We start from the raw sequence: 10,756 nt of genomic DNA, 5'->3' as shown, positions 1-10,756 counted from the left end.
AAGGACATAGACATATGTGTGTATATATATATATATATATGTTTTTTATGTACTCCCAGTCTCTCTCTCCCTCTACATGTGGACATATATCCTCCAGCTTTGGGAAATGATGCTCACAGGCAAGATGGTGCACCATCCAGGTTCTGCGTATGTGTATTTACATATATGTGTGTGAATGTGTATCTATGTGTGTGTGTATATATATATATATATATATGGGGGGGGGGGTGTCTGTGAATATAAGTGTGTGTGTATTTGAGAGAGCATTTCCGACCTCCAGATTTGGGAAGCTGTGATCACAGGGGACACTGTGCACCCGCTATGATCTCTGTGTGTGTGTACGTGTGTGTGTATATGCTTATCTATGTGTGGGTACATACGTATAAGCATATATACGCGTGCATGTATATATATGTATGTGTGTACATATATATATATAGCTATACTATCCCTGTATACACAGCTCCCGCCCAGCAGCGTCCCAGGGGGTGGAGCAGCGGCTGTTGCCCACCGGTGCCCGTCCCCGGCCGAGGCGTGCGGCCGTACCTCTGCTGCAGCCGGACGGCTGGTGTGCGACAGCTGCTCTGTGCCCTCGCAGGAAGGAAAGCTGCACTTTTTCATTGCCGTTCAGTCAAAACTCTCCAGAAACACAATTCCAATTTCTCTCTGCAGTGCAGGGGCTCGGGGTGCCCAGGGAGGATGCCCATCCTGTGGGACACGAGCCCTGCTGCAGGCTGCTCCTTACCCAAACCGGGCGTGAAAGCATCAGCCCTTCTCCAAAAACACAAAGAGGGTTTGTTACTGCTGAGAACTTGGTTAAAGCTACTTACACCGACAGCTTTTATCAATTTAACTTACAACAGCGCAGGCAAAGCAGTCGAGCTGCTCCACATTGGTACATCGGGTCACAAATTCACGCTCATGCCCAGGGAAGCCTCAGTGAAAAAAGCTCTCTTAAGCTGCCCCATCTGACCCCCTTACCAAGAGGCAGCTCTCACCATCCTCAGATAAACTAACTCATTAATTAATTCTGCACCTTGACATATCCTGACCAGGGTGGCACAGCCCCAGCCAGGGCCTGATCCGGCAAACCCTGCTGTGAGCGCAGCAGGGGGACCAGAGCAAACAGGCACCGCTGCCACGGCCAGGATGGGGCTCGAGGCTGTGGGGGTCCCTGCAGGGCCACTGGTCCCCCACCAAGCACCCTGCAGCAGCAACAGCAGTGGCAGTGATGGGGCTGGTATGCAAGCACTGCCAAACACAAAAACTTGAGTCCCATCATTTGAAAAAAAAATAAGTGACTTGCTTTCAGAAAACTGTTTTCTTTACTAAGCCAAGTGATCTCTTCTGCTTGCCGCTGCCGAGGCTCTGAGGTAAAGTTGAGCAACGTTTGCCTCCACAGAGATGCAGAAGCCTATGGGATAAGTGAAAACCTCAGTTTTTCATGCAGTTACACGATGCCAGGACCAGCTAGGGCTCTCATCACCACCTAAGGACCATGGTTTAAGCGTAGCTGACCCAAAGACATGCATGTAAAATGCCAGCTCCAGCTCCCTCCACCTGCAGTGGCACTGCCCTTCTGCTCGGGCTCACATCCCTCCGGCCAAAGGGACCGAGACTCCAGGTTTGCCAAGGGTTTGCATCCCACTGAGCGTGGGCTGGCCTTGAGAAGGTATATTTTTAAAAGCCAGTCTGCTCTCCAACAGCAGCTCTCTGCACCCAGCCAGCTCTATAAATAACAGACCACCACCTATGGGCACACACATGCCTCATCCGGGGCAGAGGTGATGTCACGCAGCTCCTTTTTCCCAGTGGAAGGAGCACCGGTGGGGTTTGTACAGATTTTTATCAAGAGCTTTAATTAACTCCCACAAAGACACCAAGCGCGCTCTTCCAGCTTTTAATGCTTGAAAAAGAAATTTCCAGACTAAGGAGAGGGATGGTCCTGGGACGCCAAGAGCCATGATGGACTTTGCTGCATCCGCCAGTGTGCAGAAACAGGCACCCACATTTATTTATTTTTTCTATCCCTTGGCCAAGAGGTTTTACTGCCAGAGCACAGGCAGCAGAACAGCACATCCATGACGCCACCTTCCCGGGCTGCAGACAAGCAGGAACCCGTCTTCATCAGGAACTGGGACAAAGACCAGGGACCACACCTGAGACGGGAGCAGCTTTAGCATCAGCTGCTCCTTCCATAGCACAGACCTTCCCCCTCTTTATAGAAAGTGCTTTGCAATCTACTGACAAGAAGTTTTATTGCTGCTTCTAGGTAACAGCATCCTCTCTCTTCAGGTCTTCACATACTGAAATCATCCCAGGAACAGCATGAACAAAGCAGAACCTCAGCAACTATCCTGCAACGGAGCCAAAAGCGGGAAAGGATCAGAACAAAGCTACAGGAAGGGAGAAAGAAGCAGCTTTTCCACAAGGTCATTTGGTGTAACATTCTGTTTCTTATTAAAAAAGCAGAATTGTGGGAGGAGCAGTTTCTGTCACCTCATTACCTACAGATATTTCAAGCATGCATGTTTGTTCCAAGAACAGTTTTATACAGGTATTTCACAAGAACACAACACTTAGATAACCCCATGTCAGAAACAGGTCCTGAGAAAAAAAAGAAACAGTGTAAGGAAATACAGTCTTAATCAATGATACAGCAACTCGAAATGATTTCCAATCCAGAACGCTTTGTTATACAGCAAGCAGTATGAGTCACTGCAAGTGTTCAGCCCTCTCCCCTCTTTCCCCCTCACTCTCCCAAGTCAAACAGACTCAAGGACTGCTGACTCTCATTTTTAACTACAGGCACATCACAAATTATAAATGTGCAAGTACAAAAAGGAACAGCAAGGCACCAGAGCCCTGTTTGAAGCACGTAGCACAGGGTAACAGAAGACTTCTTTTCTGTAACACATACACTCCAGTTCATATACTAGTTAATTTTAACCGAGTCAGCTACCAGCAACTTTACTACCTACATAATAACTACCTGGTACATGGTCTCAAGTTGTTCAAGTTTCAGGTTCAAAGCTTTAGCGGTAAGGGACACAATCCCCAAATGGGAGACTAAAAGTGTTCCCCAGTTCTCACGATAAGCCACAGGGACTTAAACATTTTTTTTGCATTTCCAACAAGCAGGCTAAAAATCACCACTGTAAATTCTCAGCAAAACTGCAGCTTTCCTGATGACTTCTGATGACCACATCTCAGCACACAGGACGAAGACATTTAGGGTAACAATTTACAGAACACCTAACACCTTCCCAACCGTTTGACAACATACATTTGTTGCATTAAGGCCCCAGGCAGCTGAATTTTGCTTTGCCATTTTGCCTGACCTTCGACTGCAAGAGTCATGTTTTTTTAAACGCAGTAGTTCAACCTACCTGAGATACAAGTGACAGACACGTTTTTCATTTTAGGTCCTAGTTTCTAGCAGAGCAAAGTTTGCAGCTTAGAAGACACGGTATTTCTGAAGCTTTTCCCTTGAAGGAGATGCAACAGCCAGCGCTTATGGTACGTACAATCCAAGCAGCGCTATTCTGCTTGGCACTAAACAAAAATTAACAGTTACAAGCTAATTCCACATTCAATGTTTATTTATTTGTAATACAAATAGAAACGTGTGCCCAAATCTCGCCTTAAAGTTCTACCCAGATTGTTTAAAAAAAACCTACAGAACATTCTTTCATCATCTTACAGTTAAAAAGCTGCATTTAAAATAAACAGAGTTTTCAATAGCCTGTCAAAACAAGTGACATTTTACTGTCGGAGTATCTGCAACTTCTACCAAGGAGAAGTACTTTCTCAAGCAACAGCATTATTATACAATCAGTTGCTTACCATAAAAGATCTTATGATAGGACAATTTTTTAAAAATCAGGTTTCATAGAGATTTTCATAATGAAAGGAGTAAAAATCATGAAAAATCCTCAAGTCCAATTCAGGGAGGCACAGACTCCACGCTTATTGGAAAAGCCAGTTTCAAGCAGTTTCAAGGAAGACTCTCTTTGGCGACAGACTACTCCATTAGGAAGATACAGCATTTGGAATCCAAGAGTGCAGTTTTACATACTTTGAGTCAAAAAGGTGCATGTTGATCATTGAAACAACAAAAAACAAGTTAAAAGCATTTTGAAATGTTGGGACACACACAAACACAAATACCCTATAAATTTTCTAGGTATCCATGCATGATCTTTATATATGAGCAACTTAGCTACATAAAAAGAAACCATGACTCCGGTTCATTTCGGTCAATGTGCAAGTTCCTTTTTCAAAAGTTATTCAATACTTACTGTAGTAGTGTAAATGAAGAGCTTGATATTTCAACTGTTATTAGATGAACATACCATAGCTGAATTTAAACCTGTATTTCCTAACAGAGCATTCCATATGTCTGTAGCTGTTGATAACTGCTGTTCAAAACTTAATTAAAAAAAAAAAAAAATTTAAAATGTTACCAACGTCTTCAGCATTAACTGAAAGGCATAAAAAGATGGTGAGGTATGAGAGCAATGGACTGCTCTGTATGTCAAGATTTCACTTTTAACCAACTACCACATAATTTCTAATTGTCCTTTCCCACCTCACTCCAAGAAGTTTTAAAATTTGCAAAGCTACTGCCTCGGTAGCACGGTGACACGGGCTTTCAGAGGTGCCTTTGTAAATAACTACCTAAAGCACTTGGCTGCAAATCATAAGTGGAGATGTGTTATCGGAAAGAAAACATTCTGCACAAGCTACATTGGGATTCTTTTCATTTTGTTTGCAAAAACAAGAGATAACGAAGCATTCTTTTAATCAAAAGAAATGACCAAAATCTCAAACATCAGATTTGACTACAAGAAAATGATGTGGCTTTTCTCCCTGCCCAAGGTCTGCATGAGAATTGAGGCTGCAGACTGAATCCAGAGGAACCCAAAACCAAAAGAATAGAGAAAAACAACTCCATGTACACATAATGTATTCTGCTGTCTGCAATTGATGTCATCCCGGGATAGCACCACCACAAAAGATTTTATGTTGCCTAGTGAAACTTCACAAATTCTTCCAGAGTTCTGGGGATCTGGTTTTGGTAGCTGATGTTATAGATCCGTACTGCTCGGGCAGCCAGGCACTTGAGACTCAGCTTCATTTGAGTTTTAAGGAGTATTTCAGACACCCCTGTTGTACTTTTATCAAGAGGGGTTTTCTTCTGCTTGTTCGTCATGTCTGTATGAGCACCAGCCTCCACCAGGCTAATGATGATGGAATGCAATGTCAAGAAGTCACTGATGGGCCTGTGATATTGGACAATGATGTGGAGTGGACTATTCCCTTCGTTGTCCACAGCGTTGACATCAGCACCACAATCTAGCAAGAGTTTTGTGACAAGTGCGTTAGGAAAGCTGCAGACATCATTCGTGTGGAAGTCGTCAACCGGCGTACTGGAATTGACAGCATGATGCAGCAAACTAGAGCCATCCCGAGTTCTGGGATCGAGATGAATCAGGTTATAAATCTGTTTGTTGATTCGCGACTGATCCTCTTCGCTGCACTGGGTCTTGGTAGAGATGCAGACTAAGTAGAGAAAGGTAAAAATGTTGCATTCATAGTTGTCCATGGCTGTGTGGATGTCAGAGTCTTGGGTAGTTTTGATCCGGGACATGCCTTGTTCTATTTCCAAGACGCTGCACCTCAGAACGCTCTCAATGTCCTTGGCTTTAACAGGCTCATTTAAGTGTATCATCTGAGAAAAGACTTGAGCAAACCTCAGAAGGTCCTTATGAGTGTTCCTGTTGCCTTTTTGCCTTAGATGCAACGCATGAAGCCATAGCTTGATACACTGTTCAAACTCCATGTTATCTGCATAAACAGCCCCACGGTAAATAATGGGGTGAGAAACATCGATATTGTCCGAGCCCAGAATTCTTTCCCGCACAATGAGGCCTTCCATGTGAAGGGCATCTCTGTCCTGCCTAATAGACTCTAATTCCTGAGGAGTCCTGCATTCAGTCCTGTTTCCATAAGCTTCAATTTGTGGAAGAACTTCTTTTTCAATTATATTCTCACTGTCTCGGTACCTCTCCAGCATTGCTAAATATAAATAGTGGTAAGTCTTCATTATATCATAGTTTTCTCTGTCATTTGCAAATGAGGCACCCAGAAGTTCCAGAGCTTCAATCCGGCTTCTCCTATCACAGTCAGCATGAGCAAGCAGCAGTTCTACAACGTCAGCCTTGCAGCTCTCGGCAGCGACTTTCAGCGGAGTCATCCCATGGCCATTCACCATCATCGCCGCCTTCCACTTGACCAGCTCCCTCACTATTTCCAAGTGGCCAGCTTCGGCCGCGAAGTGCAACGCCGTGGCACCGCAGTGGGCTTTGGCGTTGGGATCAGCATGCTGCTCAAGGAGGTACCTCACCACATCTGTGTGGCCTTTGTAAGCCGCAATCATAAGGCAAGTGTTGTCGTACTTGTTGGCAATGCTGATGTTGGCATTGTTTTCTACCAGGTATTTCACAATGTCCAGTCTGCCATCGAAACACGCAGCCCTCAGGGGAGTCGAATTGGTCACCGTAGTGTGATTCACATTGGCGCCGTGACTCACCAGCAATTTGACTACTTCAAAGTGGCCGGCTCCTGCTGCACACCAGAGAGCTGTGGCTCCATCAATGACAAAGCTGAAAATGTAAAGACAGAAACAAGCAGTTAAACTGACGCTCTTTCAAAAGCATCTTTTATAGCCAGCCAAGAAGTATGGAACAGGCACGTACGCACCCAGCCATTAAAAACTATTTTATAGCCATCCTATTTTTGTACTTGAAGGAACTTACCGGGATAGCCAAGGTAAAAGAATGAGAGACTTATCAAGCACACAGAACTCTCAAAGGAAGAAGCGTTGGAAGCTGAAACTTCAAAGCAGCCAGGGGATTTAGCCACGTTTTGCACTAGTACTTCCTGGGCTGCTTTGGAGATCCTACCTGCAAGCTCCAGCTCTCAGCCTATGGAGGTATCAGGAAGAATAGTTACAAAAATTACTGCTTCTTTGATGCCTTGTGCCAGAAATTGACACATTGAAGAAGGAGAGAAAACTCAAAATTGACATATTGACACAAAAAAACAAACTCAGACATGATTAACAGTGGAGCTATACACTACACCAGCCCTGGCAGCAAAGCTGGCTGAAGAATTTCATATCACTTCACTCGTTCTCTCGCCCTGAACTGCAAAACTGCAACCACTTCTGCTGCACCGATACTTCTTGTTTGAGAGACCACACGGTAAACCAGCAGTCTGGTTACTCAAATGGAACTCCAGGAATAAAAAAAGCAGAAGTTCTTCTGAGCCGGACTGTTTCAGAGATCTGTTTTACATCACAGCCTTGTAGACAGCTTGCTGGCACTGGTAAACGAGGGGACAGTTAACTTCAGCACAGCATCACAGTTTCTTAAGTTGTTTTCATTCCCAAATACAGCACGTTGTGTAACTACAAAGCTAAAGGCTGATGTCCTTTCTGTTCTCCTGTTTTTTGAAGCAGCACTTAAATGTAGAAACAGGTGGCATTCACATTGCAGAGAATACACACTTGAGGCACATCCCAAATCACAGAGGAGGGACGAATACCTCATTTCCCTATGTCCAAACAGTCACGTTTCCCAAAGTTAAAATATCATAAGACACTGACTTAATTCTAACTTTAACAGTGATTTTTATCATTTTATGAAGCTCTCACATAGCTCAACAGGAATAGAAATGTGGTTGGTTGTAAATCCAACACCTCTAGACAACGCTCCAGAAGCTGTTTAAGAGCTCTGGCACGCAAAGACGTCTACACCTTTAGTCACAGTAAGAAGTTCCTTGTTTTGTAAATAATCACACTAAAATACTTCTATATTAAAACCAGAGGAAAGTCAGGGCCTAGGATTTGTTAATGAACAGGAGGTAATTTATTGGTGCAGAGGTATATATTTACAAGTCAAAAGCCCGGAGCCCAAACAAGCAGAGCTGCTGTGCCTGTGCCACCTTATCCCAAGAACGACAATAATGCCAGGATCACATGCCGCCTCTCTTCTCACCAAGCTGCGACTCCCACTGTGCCCATTGTGTCTCAGACAACACCTCCTTTAATCTGCACCAGGCAGAGGCTCTGGCAAGCAGATCACCATCCCATCAAGGCACAGCAGGAGAAAATTCAGCGGCAGAGGGGGGCTGACAGCTCTTCCTATCACTTTCTGTCAACAGAAACCCTTCCTTTAACTGAATTTGGGGCAGACCTCACCCTAGGTATTCCCAACCAGTTTTTGCTTGTGAAAAAAAAGGGCTGGAAGAGGAAGAAAGGAAAAAAAACCAAACCAAACCACACAGGGAAGTCGGTTCCTCCCCCTTCATTCAGCATGTAAGAACCAAGCCAGTCTTTCCCTGGGCAAGGTGGAGCTGCACAGGCACAACTCCAGCTCATCAAGTAGGAACCAGATGAAAGATATCCACGGGGACCCATCACGATCTCTCTTGCTCAGTATCTGATGCGAGCTCTCCTCTTGGTGCAAGCTACCTGCAAAACCTGAAGCTGTTCAAAAGACCAATCTACCTTCACGATTAGTCAGCTTTATGTTGAAGGCCGACATATGGGCAAGAACTTGATGAGCACTGTAGGAGATTTTAAAAACAACATTCCTCTTTCCTTGTGCCGTGGCAGCACACCGCCTGAGGACCCAGACATCACAGCCAGGCTTCTCCCCAAAGAGTGGCATCAGCACCGCTGCCCCAGCGGGGTCCCAGCTGAGGGTCTGGCACTCCCTTCCCTCCCCTTCTTCCCTTCCCATCCTAAAATGTCACATTTCGCTCCCAGCCATCCCATACCTTGGCTGCCAGCAGCCAGGAAGGGATGTTCCTCAGGATGTCTAGGCTGGACACCAAAGATTCTCAATTTGAGTAAAACAAGGCCCAGCTCCCAGTATGCAGCTAGCACCTGACCCGATGCTCACCGTCACCCGCGGCACAGAAATGTCACAGAAAAGGCCGTTTCAGCTAAGCAAGAGAGAATGTGAGGCAACGAGCTCGTCGAGGAGCTCTCTAGGCTGCGGCGAATATTATTCCATCTACAGTTTCAGGTGAAGGATCTCAGAAGGCCAAAGGCATTTTTACAGCTACAAAAACAACCTCCCTAACGCCAGCTGGGCGAACGACAGGGTCCTGAGCCCTTACACCGTGCCAGTACCGACACCGATTTCTGGTCGGGGCAGTGCCGGGTGGCAGCCAGCTCTACGTACCCGTCGAAGCGGACCGTGCCGGTCTGCTGGGTCTGCACGCGGTAGTGCTCGAGGAGCAGGCGGACCACCTTGGTGTGGCCGTTTCGGGCAGCGATGATGAGCGGGGTGGAGCGCTGCCCGCCGTGCTGGCTGACGTAGCCCAGCAGGTACTTGATGTCACTCTCGGAGCGGTTGAGGAGCAGCGCGGCCAGGGTCAGCACTCGCCCCTCGCTTGCCGCCTTGTACACGTACCCGGCCAGACCCTCCATCGCCGCCTCCTCCTCCTCCCGACTGCGGCCCCGACGACCGGGTCGGCCTCGCTCGGGCCTACCGGCCTGCCCCGCCGCCGGGGCGGCCTCTCCCTCCGCCTCCTCCTCCGTCCTGCCTCGGTGCCCGGCGGGGGGCACATGCGGCCCCCTCGGGGCCAGCCGCCCCCCGGGCCCGGCCAGCCCCTGCGGGCCGGCGGCGAGGCGGGGCAGCCCCAGCGCCCACCGCCGCCTCACCCGTCCCGCGAGTCCCCGCCGCCCGCCCCGGGCCCGCGGCCCATCCCCGCCGCCGCCGCTCAGCTGTCCCGACCGGGGACGCGAACCCGCGGCCCGGCCGCCGGCCCCGCCCTACGGGGGGAGGCGGGACCCGTTAGAGCGGCAAGGCACGGACCCGGACCGGGACCGGGACCGGGACCGGCGCCGCTCCGCCGGCCGCAGAGGGCCGCGCCGCGCGCGCGCGGGACACCGCTACGGGTCGCCGGAAGGGCCCTGCCGGGCGCGCGGCGGGCACGGGCGTCCGCCGCCGCTCCGCCCCCGCCGCCGACTCCGGAAGGGAAACCGGAAGCGCCGCGCCCTTTCCCGTTTCCCCCTCCAACCCCCCCGGCAACCGGCGGCAGCGCACGGACGTTCCGGCCCGCGGGCGGCTCACGACGCCGGGGTGGCGGGGACGAGGCAGCCTCCCCTCCCCCGGGCACCCCGGTGCTGCCCGCCCCCGGGGCCTCACGGCCCGCTGTCCGGCCGGAGGCTGCACGGCCTCCCCTGGCCTGCCCTCCTCGGGTGGCCTGGCACTGGGCCGGGCCCTCCTGGCTCAGGTTGGGTTGGGTTGGGCTAGGTTGGTTGGACTGGGTTGGGTTGGGTTCAGCTGGGCTGGGCTGGGTTGGGTCTGGTTCAGTTGGATTGGGTTGGGTTGAGCTGGGCTTGGGCTGAGTTGGGTCCAGCTGGGCTGGGTTGGTTGGACTGGGTTGGGCTGGGATCAGTTGGGCCGGGTAGGGTTTTGTTTGGTTCAGTTTGTTGTTTTTTTTTAAAGAAGGGACCAGCAGCATTCACTGCCTCGGCCATGACTCCACCCCGACAAGCCTGTCGTGCCCAGCCTCAGCACACGCAGGAGCTTTGTCCTTGGTTTCAGGGACGCCATTACCAGCCTCGCTGCACACATATCAGCTTAACCGAGAGCTAAATGCAACCCACCTGCTTGGCCGCCTCTCCTTTCCTCTGTACAGATCATCTCCCAGAGACCTTCGGGAGGTGCCCCAC

The 10,756-nt window shown here is 49.1% G+C and overlaps 2 protein-coding genes across 2 annotated transcripts in view; one reads left to right on the top strand and one right to left on the bottom strand.

Annotated features, from left to right (window-relative positions):
* Window positions 1-2,700, top strand: part of ITGA11 (integrin subunit alpha 11) — a 53,418-nt gene extending 50,718 nt beyond the window's left edge. Inside the window, exon 30 of the mRNA XM_049813390.1 lies at window positions 2,296-2,700. Coding sequence (XP_049669347.1) covers window positions 2,296-2,310 — 15 coding nt within the window. The 3' untranslated portion in view covers window positions 2,311-2,700. The remainder of the gene's footprint in view (window positions 1-2,295) is intronic.
* An 816-nt stretch (window positions 2,701-3,516) lies between these two features.
* On the bottom strand, window positions 3,517-9,871 carry FEM1B (fem-1 homolog B). The gene is made up of 2 exons (XM_049813394.1): window positions 9,258-9,871; window positions 3,517-6,668 (listed from the first exon to the last, which is right to left on the bottom strand). Exons 1-2 carry the CDS (start codon window positions 9,503-9,505, stop codon window positions 5,033-5,035), a joined length of 1,884 nt encoding a protein of 627 aa, XP_049669351.1. The 5' UTR covers window positions 9,506-9,871; the 3' UTR covers window positions 3,517-5,032.
* Window positions 9,872-10,756: the final 885 nt, after the last annotated feature.

The sequence above is a fragment of the Accipiter gentilis genome, chromosome 10 (genome assembly GCF_929443795.1).
Source record: "Accipiter gentilis chromosome 10, bAccGen1.1, whole genome shotgun sequence".
In the NCBI taxonomy this organism is placed as follows: Eukaryota; Metazoa; Chordata; class Aves; order Accipitriformes; family Accipitridae; genus Astur; species Astur gentilis.
The sequence above is the reverse complement of the archived record's forward strand: the minus strand, read 5'-3'. Positions and strand labels throughout refer to the sequence as shown.

Coding starts and splice junctions, on each gene's coding strand:
- FEM1B (XM_049813394.1), bottom strand. CDS start 9,505: ATGGAGGGTCTGGCCGGGTACGTGTACAAGGCGGCAAGCGAGGGGCGA. Junction 6,669..9,257: donor GGCACGGTCCGCTTCGACGG/GTACGTAGAGCT, acceptor TTACATTTTCAG/CTTTGTCATTGATGGAGCCA.